Source organism: Sinocyclocheilus anshuiensis, unplaced genomic scaffold, assembly GCF_001515605.1.
Source record: "Sinocyclocheilus anshuiensis isolate Anshui unplaced genomic scaffold, SAMN03320099.WGS_v1.1 scaffold1097, whole genome shotgun sequence".
NCBI lineage: Eukaryota > Metazoa > Chordata > Actinopteri > Cypriniformes > Cyprinidae > Sinocyclocheilus > Sinocyclocheilus anshuiensis.
The window spans coordinates 730,346-743,551 of NW_015555843.1; the positions used below are offsets into that span (position 1 = coordinate 730,346).

The 13,206-nt window shown below is 36.7% G+C and overlaps 1 protein-coding gene and 1 pseudogene across 1 annotated transcript in view; both read left to right on the forward strand.

The window, feature by feature from the left end:
* The first annotated feature begins 139 nt into the window (after positions 1 to 139).
* Positions 140 to 12,945, forward strand: LOC107675521 (WD repeat-containing protein 35-like; annotated as a pseudogene).
* The window catches only part of LOC107675526 (WD repeat-containing protein 35-like), a 2,556-nt gene continuing 2,286 nt past the window's right edge, over positions 12,937 to 13,206 (forward strand). Inside the window, exon 1 of the mRNA XM_016469917.1 lies at positions 12,937 to 13,041. Coding sequence (XP_016325403.1) covers positions 12,973 to 13,041 — 69 coding nt within the window. The 5' untranslated portion in view covers positions 12,937 to 12,972. The remainder of the gene's footprint in view (positions 13,042 to 13,206) is intronic.

Below are 13,206 nucleotides of genomic sequence, written 5' to 3' on the forward strand. Positions count from 1 at the left end.
TTTTTTTAAGGCAAAAAACTCCATTTAGCATCCCCCTAAAAAACGAGAAAATTGGTTCATAAACGCTAAGGCAGGCTAGCAAGCTAAGCTAAAGCAAAGATGTTTATTTAAGTAAGTTTTTTTTAAGGCGCTTTTTTTTAATGATAATGACAGCTGTTTCTGTGTGTACGACTTGTTTATCAGGGCTGTTGGCTTTGTTGTGTGTCCTCAGATTGCGATTCCAAACAGTACGGTTTTAAAGTGTATGTCTTGGAACAAAGACCAGGGTTTCATCGCCTGTGGAGGAGAGGATGGGCTTTTAAAAGTTCTCAAACTTGAGACTTATACAGGTGTGAACCTGGAACTGCCAGTATTTCTGTAGTGTTTTCTGTGCCAATATATACAAAATATGAGCACCAATGTGAATTGTTTACTTCTATATATTCAGCATAGATGTTTGAATGAAGTTATCATCAGTCAACCAATAGTTAATTACATTTATTTTTCTTAGATGATGCCAAACTGAAAGGCTTGGCAGCTTCCAGCAACCTCTCCATGAATCAGACACTGGAGGGCCACAGCGGTAAGAAAGACAGAGGAGATGTGTGACATCAACTCAGAATCTGTGAATTTTGTGTTAGTCTTTGTGTGTATTGTGTGTTCTGACTCTGAGATTTTAATTTCGATATGCAGGTGCAGTGCAGGTTGTGACATGGAATGAACAATACCAGAAACTGACCACCAGTGACCAGAACGGGCTCATTATTGTCTGGATGCTTTACAAAGGTACACAGTCCCTTAACAAATCATATAGAAAATACTGTATATTTCATGAATATAGAACTCCAACCGTTTTTACGTGTGCATGCGCAACCTTGTGTGACACTTTTTGTGATTTTGTGTGTCAAACAGGTTCATAGTATGAAGAAATGATTAATAACAGGAATAAATCTGTGGCGAGGAGTATGAGCTGAAATGCTGATGGTCTGAAGATCTGCATTGTATATGAGGACGGTGCTGTGATTGTGGGCTCGGTGGATGGTGAGCACAGATATGGACTGTTTTTATTATAATTATCATTTATTATCGTATTTTTAAGTCAAAACACTACAAGCACAAACTTTTTTTCATCCACTGGTCAGATTTGTGATTTGAGTTTCATATAACATGTTTCAGACTAGTGGAAAGAAAACATCCAAAATACACTTAGCACAATACCAGAGTTTTGAGTTCAATCAGATGTGGCTGGGAGAGGGAGTTCACAGACACAAATAGCCGTTGACAAAACCCCGGAGGGTGATTTATTGTGACAGTTGCAAATGGTGAATCAAACAAGAGGTGAATACTATGGTGAAGGTGTGCTCAGTGCTGCAGGGCAGTCCTGTAGAGGGGTGGGTGAACGTGTGGGGAAGGCCGATCGTCAGCCACTGGTCTCTACAACAAACAAAGAGCACACAGTTAGTATCCTGCATAATCGGAGGCAAAACTCAACCTCCTTCCCATCGCTTCCGTTTATATATCCTCCTCTTAATGAGGTGCAGGTGCTGACGATCGGCTGACGATCGGCAGTCGCTCTCAGGTTTGAGGGCTATTTCCATGGCGATGCTGATTTGGCACTGGGTGACTCGCCACACAGATTTTAGTGCACTTTATTTATTTGTGTCTGTTGATTTCAATTACACTACATATTTAAAGGCCATTATCTCAAAATGAGTTTTTTTCTCCTGCACTGAGCCAGAAATCTCCACTTCAGTAGCACTCGCATACACTAGACTATATTCTGAATGTTTTTTTACAGAGGGGTTTGTTCATATGTTATTTGCCGGATAATATTATTTTTCTGATTCAGTATTTTCTGATTTATGGAATGATAAAAAGAAATATTCAAAATCTGCTCTGTTAAAACAACAGCAACAAATAAACTAACATGTCAACAAAACGAAACAAGAATTTTGAACCTGACTTGTCCAGTGTTCAGATTTCTGTTCTGGAAATGTGTACAAATTAGTGCATATTTAATTAGATAATTTATCATTTGCATATTATTAAACATAACATTTCAGAAAGCTTGTAATACAAAATTTGCAATTCTTAATGTAATCAATCAACTGGGGAAGTATGGTGATATCTATATATTTTTTTACCCTATTCACCTGGTGTGTTTTAATTTGTCTTTTTTTAGTATTTTATTATAGTATTAAATTATTTTAAAAAGCAGCAAATCCATCAAGATATAAATGTTTGTTGTTTTATTATATAGTTTTGACTTTTTATGCTTGCACATTTTATTTATTTGAATATAAATGTGTGTGTATTTTTTGGTTTTGTGATCTTGCAGGGAACAGGATCTGGGGTAAAGAACTGAAGGGGACCCAGTTGGCACATGTGGCCTGGTCTCCGGACAGTAAGATCCTGCTGTTTGGGATGGCCAGTGGAGAGATCCACATCTACGACAATCAGGGAAACTTCACTGTGAGTGCTGAGATGCTGGAAACACTCTCTGTCTTTAGTCAGCTACTTCTACTAGTTTTCCTCTGTGGATCCTGAGGAAGTTTTTCCATTTCTATCCAGTCAGTTTGTCTAGTACTGCTATTAAAAACACAAATTTGCTCTTATTGTGTGTGTTTATGCTCAGATGAAGATGACCATGAGTTGTTTGGTGAATGTAACGGGTGCCCTCAGTATAGCAGGTATTCACTGGTACCCCGGCACAGAGGGGTATCTGGAGCCAGACTGCCCCTGCCTAGCTGTTTGCTTTACTAACGGGCACTGCCAAGTGATGAGGCATGAGAGTGATGACAGTGAGTTTATGTGTTTCTTTATCTCTCTTTGTGCAGGCTGAGAGACATACATTCTAGTACAGATCTGAGTATGAGGGAGAAAAGAAAAGCGGAATAATTGATTGTTTGTGCATATGTGTGTAGGTCCTGTGATCATCAAGGCGGGTATGTGGCATGTGGCCAGTATCCAGTGGAATCTCTGGCAGTGTTCTAGCTATAGCAGGATCACTCAGAAACAGCGGAGCAGAGAAAGACATGAATGTTGTTCACTTCTACACACCGTTTGGAGAGGTGAGTACTGATCACACACATGTGCCATACAGACACACATTTTGAAAGTTCTACAAAGATAATAGATCCTGTCATACATAACTGTTCAAACGTTTAGGGTCGGTAAGACTTTTGTAATGTTTTTGAAAAAAGTTAAAAAAAAGGTGAAATATTATTACAAATATGAATATTTATGTTGTTTATTATTACAATTATTACAAATGTTTTCTATTTTAATTTATTTTACAATGTAATTTATTCCTGTGATGGCAAAGCTGAATTTTCAGAAGCCATTGCTTTAGCCTTCAGTGTCACATGATCCTTCAGAAATCATTTTAATATGTTGATTTGGTGCTCAAGAAACTTTTTTTTTTATTATTGTTAAAACAATTTCCACAATATTTTTTGTGGAAACTGAGATACCTTTTTTCAGGATTATTTGATGGCTAGAAAGTTCAAAAGAACAGCATTTATTTGAAATATAAATATTTTGTAACATAATAAATGTAACATTATGAATTGAATTCATCCTTTAAGAATAAAAGTATCATTTCTTTTTAAAAAATTAAAAAAAAAAATGTAATCGTTCTTACCCCTAATTTTTTAATGACAATGTTCCTGCTGATGCACTCATGTCTGATGTCATCATGTGTCTAGCATTTGCGGACTCTGAAGGTTCCGGGGAAGCAGATGACTGCTGTATCATGGGAAGGAGGAGGACTCTGAATCGGCCTGGCTGTAGATTCCTACATTTACTTTGCTAACATTCGACCAGATTACAAGGTAATTTAGCTGTTAATAATGGCTATAGGAAACTTTTTTTCTTTTTTTGAAAACAGCTTTGCTGAGCTAACATCTTACTCTGTTTTTGTAGTGGGGTTACTGCAGTAACACAGTGGTGTATGCATACACATGGCCTGATAGGCTGGAGTACAGTGTGGTGTTTTGGGACACTAAGAATAATGAGAAGTTTGTAAAATACGTCAAGAGTCTCATGTCCATTACCACCTGTGGAGATTTTTGCAGGTACTAAAACAGGGATCTGTTAAGTGTTGTTTTTTTGTTTTTTTTCAGAGTTTTTTAAAGTTAGAATATTGTTTTAAATCAAATCAATAGTCATATCTATGTCATGTTTATTTTAATCATTTTATGAACAGGAGGAGACTGAAGCTGGATCAGCTACGGTAAAGACACCTTTCAAATCCCAATGTAGTAAAAAGCTATGAAAATAATTCCATTTGCAATCTGATTAGAGACACCAGAGAGTTACAGACAGGAGTGATTTAACAATCATACATGACTGTAGCCATTTTCATAAACCATGAGAAACAATCAAACATACAGTTGTGGCTGTATCATGACATTTTGCAAAGTAAGAATTAAACGACTAATAGCAGCTCTGAACCAGGGCTACATTCAGTAGGACAGAGGATAGTAGAAAGGCATACTATTTTAATTTAGAATTTATTTACATTAAAATTGAGAAAGCAGTTCTTAAGCACCAGATGCAACCGCTTTACCACAGGCATTTAATGAGCTGTCCAATTAAAACACCTCAAAGGATCGGTCTAAGAGGAGAAAGGTATTATCAGCATCTGCAAAAGAAGCCTCTCAGATATTTCCATAATGCTGTTTAGTGAAGTGTACCCACGCAGTAAAGAGATGCCTGTCTGACCTCTGTCTGCAGTATGTTCTGGTGTTGTGTAACTCCATTGGAACCCCACAGGACTCTACATGTATTGACATCGGTGAGTAAAACATGTTTCACTAATTCCATATGTAAGGGATCATGCAGATTCAGCAGGTCATTATTGCTAAATAAACTCCAAGGGTCATGAGGACCCAGAAGCAAATAAATATATAAAGGCACATTTTTGTTGAAATTATTTTATAATTTGAGATGTAAGAGACCACTGTGTGATACAAGAGATATAGCTAAGGTTTCCTGGGACAACGGTCAGTTAAACATTTTAGCGGTCGTTATTCAGAAATATTTGGCCACAGTATGTGCAAACTGACTAATCAGAATCAAGTATTCCAGAGAGATGTGTATTAATAACAAGAATCATACATTTTCTAGATTACTTCTCATTTGACCACTTTTGGTTTAAATAAGGCCTGAATGGTCTTATTAGCCCTAGGCACGAGGCTTATTTGACATATATTTAATTTAGAATTGTTTGTTTGATGATAAGCAAGCAGACTTGTGATTGTAATGATGAAACACTTGCTGTTTGATATAACACCAACATACATAGTGTGAAAGCTGTGGTGGGAATCCCGGCTCCTTTCCCCTCACTCTCATAGGCATCCCGCTAAATTCCTCCCCTGGTTGGGAGAGCAGATCCGTTCCAGATGTTCACCCTGGTCTCTCTGTGGACAGTTTCCAGAGTTGGAACAGCAATGCACAACAGAATCTGTAGTTATTTAAAGATAAAATATATTTTTAGGTGAAATCTGTTGTTGAGTCCCACTCTGAATAAAAGTTTGTGTGATTTTCAACAGCCTTTGAAATCATACAAACCTTCAACAGATAGCTTTGATGTATAGATGCACTAATGTCACCTGATTTTATTTTTTTATAATGATGTAACTGGTTAAAGGGATTTCACTTCTTTCACATTCCACAAAGTGAAATTAATACATTCTAGCTGTTCTTTCTCAAATGTTTTTGCTCTCTGTTTTGCTGCCATAGACCCTCTGTTCGTCACCATGACGAAGACTCATGTGATTGCTGCATCTAAAGAGGCGTTTTATGTTTGGCAGTATCGTGTGGCTAAGAAACTCACTGCTCTTGAAATCAACCAGGTCGCCAAGACAAGAAAGGAAGGTCGAGAGAGGTGAGGGTCAAAGGTCACCAGTGATTTTTTTCAGATTGTATTGTGAGTGCTTTAAGAGTGAGTTAATGTGCTGCACTGATTTTTGAGTACTGCGATAAAACGGGATGTTTTTGAGTCTCTTATGCTCACCAAGGCTGCATTTATTATATTTAGTATAATTGTGAAATATTGCAATCTAAAATAACTCTATTCTATTGTAATATATTTAAAAATGTCAATTATCCCTGTGATGGCAAAGCTTAATTTTCTGCAACATTACTCTAGTCTTGAGTCACATGATCCTTCAGATATCATTCTAATATGCTGATTTGGTGCTCAAGAAACATTTCTTCTTATTATCAGTGTTGAAAAGAGTCATGCTGCTTAATATTTTTGTGAAAACTGTGATACATTTTTGATGAATAGAACATTTGAACTAAAGAAATGTTTTATATAATGGCTAGATATAAACAAAATTATGATTTTATTCTTTTACTGACAAATTTGATACATTTTCAATTCAATGAAAATGCTCAATAAAAGTATGAATTTCTTAAAAAGTTTTCTATGCCTGCCAGTCAGCATTGTCACACACAAAAATAATGTGCCAAATATTCATCATAAATATTGACAAATCTAGCATTCACTTCAAATAATGAATGAAGTGAGACTACAGGATAGTTTAAACTGCTTTTCAGCTCCATCTATTGAATTGTCAGCAGCAGTCAGACAGAAAATCTATGACACTGACAAAATAACCCTATTTTGCACAACATGCATGTAATAAATGCAGAAGCCATTTTATTTTAGTGCTAAGTATAAAATGAGGGCATAGTGATAATGTCGTAATTTTAATTAAAATAGTACTTTTGTGTTAAGAACATTTTAGTGATCATCTCATCTAGTGATTATTTTCAGAATGGAAATATAGCTGCAGTTGAAGTTGTAGAACATGCTTTGTCCCATGTCTCAGACTCAGTGGCTGAATGAAAATAGCAGATTTGTGTAATATGCAAGAAGTGATGTTCATTATTGAGGCGAGGCGTATAGTCTGTGAGCAGGCCTGTCTGCCCATCTGTCTGTCGGTGCGGTGTGAGAGTGTGCTTGCTGACGGCAGCCGTTTGGAAAAGTTTTGTTCATGGCTGTGTGATGAAATCCTGTGACCCACACAGACTGGGACGGGACCCAGTGTTCTGTTTCTCTTCCACATAGAAATACACTAAGGCAATACCTCTCTTGCTTATTCTTCCTCACTTTACCTACACACCGTCTCCTTTCACTCTGTCTTGCTGACTCTTTTCTCTAGGGTTTTTCACATCGATGACAGTCCAAGCGGAACATCGGATGGGACACTGAACTTTGCCAAAGCCTTCACAGTGAGTACACTCAGCACAGACACTCACCTGTGGCTCTCTCAACCTTTTGTGAGAGGATTAGTGGGAAAAGTCATAAAACTCTGCTCAGCTCAGTCTGTTCATGAATTATTTTGTGTTTGTGCTATGTTTTCCTTGATCCACACATCTTTATGTGTCAAAGATGTTTCTAAGGGGTCCAAATGTCAGAAAATGGCATCAGCTGCACCTAAACTTGTCTTTACATTAAGTATGGAGGCTGCAGCCCACCCTTTAAATTTCATCCTGGCCCAATATATTCATACGATAGCCCTGAGAAAGGGTCATGAAAGTGAGATGTTTATGTTTCATTTGTTTCAGGCCACCAGAGATCTGATCTGCTGCATCACAGCATCAGACAGGATGCTTATAGTGGTATGTCTGATTTATACAAGGACACATGCTTTTTCATCTCAATGGTTCTGTACGATTGACGTGTGGTTGTGATGTCCGCAGGGACGTGAGTTTGGTATCTTACAGAGATACAGTCTGCCCAACATCAGCCTCCTGCAGAAATATTCCCTTACGTCCAGACCGTATCAGCTGTCCCTCAATTGTAACTCCAGGTCTGATTTTTCTCTCTCTCCTCCTTTCCTGTCCTTTCTTGTCCCATTGTAATTCTAGGCCATATCGACACTATCACTGTTAGACTAATCACTCCTTTTTCCTGCTTGTATAGTAAGAGTTTGTTTTAAATTAATTGTATTTTTCTAGCCGGCTGGCTATTATAGACATTACGGGCGTGTTGACATTTTTGGATGTAGAGACACGCGCTTCGTCAGGGGATGCAGAGGGCGGGTCGACAGCTGGAGCACCATCTAAATTTGAGCGCAAGGATGTCTGGGATATGAAGTGGGCTAATGACAACCCAGATCTGTTCTCTATGATGGAGAAAACCAGAATGTATGTCTTCAGAAACCTGGACCCTGAGATGAAACGTAGAGAAAGATTTACATATTCATATCCGCATATATGTTAAGTGTTGTTGTGGCATGAGAAAACGGGATGACTGAAAAAACACATAAATGGAAAGAAAGAAAGAAAGTGACAGTTTTGGCAGAGCTACTGCACTCTTAAGTATACAGGGTTCAGGAAGTGCTGCCGTTTTCAAATAAACACACACACACCAGCCTCAGTAAATCACAGTGCACATGGCCTGAAGATCAGACCACACACTGCACAGAAAGATAGCAAGAAGTGTAGTTTACACGTCCATTTCACACATTATAAGCAATATTCACACAAATATTAAATATGTATATTACATTTAATAAATAATCAGTTTGAACTTTGAATTTCTTGAGTTGTTTTAATTTGCAGCAGTATTAGTTTGAGTATCCTCTCCTGACAAGCTCTTATTTGTGTTGTGTTTTTAACACAGGAACCAATTCAAACGTCTGGCTTCATCTGCCACTTTGAGGATCTGGAGTTCAAATCTGTTCTTTTGGATGAGATTATGAGGGTTGGTTGGAATATATTGGATTGAATGAATTCAGAGTTGATTTTGAATATGCATTTTTTAATGTCGATAAAGTTTTTTTTTTTTTTTTATTGTTATCTTAGTTTGAACCCTGAATATAATTTCATATTTTATTTTTCAGGATCCAGAGGTTCCGAATAAAGATTATTTAATAAACTTCGAGATCCGCTCACTGAGGGACAGCAGGGCACTTATTGAGAAGGTTGGAATTGAGGATGCTTCTCAGTTTATTGAGGATAATCCCCATCCGCGTCTCTGGTGAGACACACACTCATTCCACACAATAAATGGGGCGGTTTGGTTATTTATTCAAGCATACCTGCACACGGAAAGAGGAATACATGAATGAAAGCATAGTATCGTAAATAGAATCGAGATTTGAAAAGGGTGGAAAAAAAAGTTCGGCAAAAGATGGGATCGAACCCGGGTTGATCGTGTCAAAAAGCCAATGACACACGCTTATCCATCTGCGCCACTGGAGCTAATGTTTTACAACCACTTTTAACTAAATGTAGTGATTTGTTTTGCACTTCTCGGCCACCATATGAAACCAATAAGACCGCACGCAAAGAGCTTTGTCCTTCAGTACCTCTCTGACCATTAAGAAAGGGAAACCTGGATAAACCAGAATAAAATAAACTGTAATTTAAGCAGGCACTTTACTGTGCAGTTATTTATGGTTGAGTTGATTTTTTACAAATAAATATTCATCTAAGACAGAGCTGAAAGAGAGAAAGATGTTACCTGTAGTTATAAAGCATGGCAGTCTTGAAGTGGCTTATTGATTTATTGGCCTATTGGAGTTTTAGTGGCTCTGTCAGTTCTCACAGCACAAGGAGGAATTTCAGATTGGACTCTTGCCACAGAAGCAGGGAGGTAAACCCAGCGATCTAACATACATTGACAGGACTCTTTACAATTTCACCATTTGTTGAATAATTCTCTCCCAAAACTAGTTAAAACTATATCCAGGTCACATTTGCCCCCATAATCTAGAAAAAATATATATTTAGCATATTTTACTATATCTTGCTAAATCGTATTAATTAAATTAGTTTTTGCTGTACTGTCTTTAATCTACATTTTTAAATGGCAAACACCATTTGAGATTTCTTTTTTTCTTTCTTTGATTTTGGGGTGAAATGTGAACAGGAAATGTTTTTGTATGATTCAACTTTTAGTACATTATCAAGTGAGTTGCTGTTAATACTGTCAGACGGGAACTGGAGAAGGAATCCTACAGGAATATGGTGTAAAGAAGACGAGCTGTGTCAGCACTCTCTTTCAGTCTGTGTGTGTTTGCTTTGATTCAAGTGTGAGAGCTCAAAGGCTCTGTTGTTTGATTGTGCTCATCCGTAACATGCCAACATGTCAGAGGTCAGAGGTTTTCTTAGCTTTCCATGAGCACTTAAAAAGATCCCGGACAGAGTCACTTCACCCTCCTTGGCCACTTTTTGTGACTTAGTTCTCCGAAACTGTCCAGGGTGTCATCAGTCAAACAGATTTAGCTACAGTATATGCAGCTGAAAGATTATCAGTGTCATTTTGTTTATGCCCAGATTTATGATGCTGTTTGCTCTTTGTTGAGATCAGATATGGTACAAATACAAATACTCCAAATTTCATCAGAACTAATGCATCATATACTATGTCATATAATCTCAAATATGGGATTTGAGGTCTTCAGTGTGAAGTTTTAGACCTTCCGTACTTGACAGTTGAAAATTCAGTCAGTTGTATCTATGCATGCACTTCCAGGCGTCTGTTGGCAGAAGCGGCGCTGCAGAAGCTGGATCTGAAGATGGCTGAACAGGCATTTGTGCGCTGTAGAGACTTCCAGGGCATTGAATTTGTGAAGAGAATGAGAAACCTACAGAGTGAAGCCATGAAACAAGCTGAGGTTGCTGCTTACTTCAGCAGGTTCGAGGAGGCAAAGAGGATGTACCTGGACATGGACCGCAGGTACACACAGACAAATGCATACTGTCATGAGATTCATAAGTGTCTTTATCCTGTGTGAAATCTCTGTGGATAAGCACACTTCACTTAAAAAAAAAATAAAAATGTTAAATGAATTTGACTAAATTGAGAAAAATTGTACACAATTTAATTTAAATCTTTTTTTAAAAATATTTTGAGCTGATTTGTTCTAATTTTGTTATACAAACCTAAATAATTCAGTTGAAATATACAGTGTTGTTATTGTCAACTGAAACGACTGTTTCAGGAATTTAAATAAAGCTAAAATAAAAATTAATGTATAAATATAAAATGAAAAACTTAAACTTAGAAGTTGAAGTACTAAAATTACTAAAGCTACAACTGAAATAAAAATGAATTGAAGATAAATAGAAATATAAAATGCTAAAAATAAAATTAAAATGAAAGGCAAATTTAAAATATTAAGAAATATAATAGTGTATAAATAATGCTAACTGAAAATATAGGACTGAGCAGGATTTAAACTCACATGCACCACCATGCAAAATATGTAATATTCACCGCACTACCACTACATGCTTTGCTGATGAAGTCTCTACTTTAACGCTGTATTACAAATATTACACATTTATATTTCTACATTTAAAATGTTTTTTTTTTTTTTTTTGGCTTTTTACCAAACAAAAGCTATTCATATTTCTTTTGGCATATGACAAGAAATTACCATATTTTAATTTAATGGAGTACTAAATTAAATAAACTACATGGATGGATGATTTTTAGATTGAAACAAACACTCAAATCAATTTCCAAATGTGTCTTCTGTTGATTTGGATCAGAATTTTTTTTTATGCGGTTATGGCCAACATTTTAATGAACTAAATTGAAAAAGCAACAGAACTCAATTTGTTTTCGAATGCTCATCTTTCATATTTCTCCCTCTGGTCTCTAGGGATTTGGCGATCGGTTTGCGTATAAAGCTCGGTGATTGGTTCAGGGTTCTGCAGTTGTTGAAGACAGGATCAGGTAACAGTGATGATGCTCTTCTGGAGCAGGCATACAACGCCATTGGAGACTACTTTGCAGACAGACAGAAATGGTAGGCTGTTTAAGTGTGGGTGTGCATATGTGTTTACAAATATATGTATATGATTTGTGTGTGTGTCTAGACGAAGCCACAATCGGTTTCAGTGTAATACACTCATTTAAGAATAATTTTAAGTAAAATAATTCAAGTGTATCCAAATATTTGACTGTTTTTTTTTTTTTACTTGATAAATTGTATTATTTTAGTGTTGACACAGAGACATGAAGTGTGTGTTAGAGCTGTGCAATTAATCAAAATACAGTTTCGATTTCGGCCTCCAACGATTATGAAAATACAAAAATTGAGAAAATATGATTATTCTGCCCCCTTTCTAGTGGTGCGTGCGCTTTCACGTGCAAATCAGTAAAATCATGTAACGTGACTTTTGCAAAATGGGACATACTTGATTTATTAAAGTTGATTAGATGTATTAATGTTTTTAAAAGCGCGAAAGAGAACTTGCGCTGTTCCTCTGGAGGATTTCTGTGCATGCGCTCAGAGACTGAACAGAACACGGACATGTAAATTCATCTTTTAGCTTAGGTGCATGCCTAAACGGTCAAATACACGCAAAAATGTGTCAAATTTTGGCGCTTGGCGATTATTCATGTAAACATTTGTCAGTTATGTCTTAAGTGAACGTAAACGGTTGAGAATGAAAATATATGTGTAATAGTAAATTGGATCCATGCGGCTCTTAAAGTGATGACAGGCTATTCCAGCTGTTGACTGTGTGCTTAATATTGATCAAACAACAAAAGACAGAGAAAAACACTCACTGCTCTTGACGGAAGGACTTTTGTTTTAGCTTTAATAAGAAAAAGAAAGTTTAATTCTTACAGTGAAGACTATGCTGTTTTATTCTGTAGTAGGCTGTTAGCTGAATACTTTAGACTTGCATAAAACTTAAAGCACTGTTTGTTTCATTTGTATCTTTTTTTATTGTATTTGTCCTTTGCTTCTTTGTTTTTATTGTACTACTGAGAGTTTAATTATTTTCATTAATTTTTTAGTTTTTTTTACTAATATGAGTTACCCTAGTATTCTGCTGTGGCAGGCCTATTGAGAATTGTGAAATCTCTAAAATGTAGATGTCATAGCAGCCTTATTTAAAGAAAATATAGATTTGATATATATATATATATACGTGTGTGTGTGTATATATATATATATATAGTATTACCTGCAGGGTCATAATCAGGAGCATCTGGCTGAATGTTATTATATGCCGGAGGACTATGATGGTCTGGAGAGACTTGCAAACTCCCTACCAGAAAATCATAAACTTCTAACAGTGGGTGCTTTCTCTTTTTTTTCTTCTCCCTCTCCCTCTCCCTCTTTCTAATTCTCTTAAAACAGACCAAGCAGTAAATTTTGGTTCAGGTTGTCTGAAGATGGACTGAACTGTGCTTTATTGTGTGTGTGTGTGTGTGTGTGTGTGTGTGTGTGTGTGTGTGTG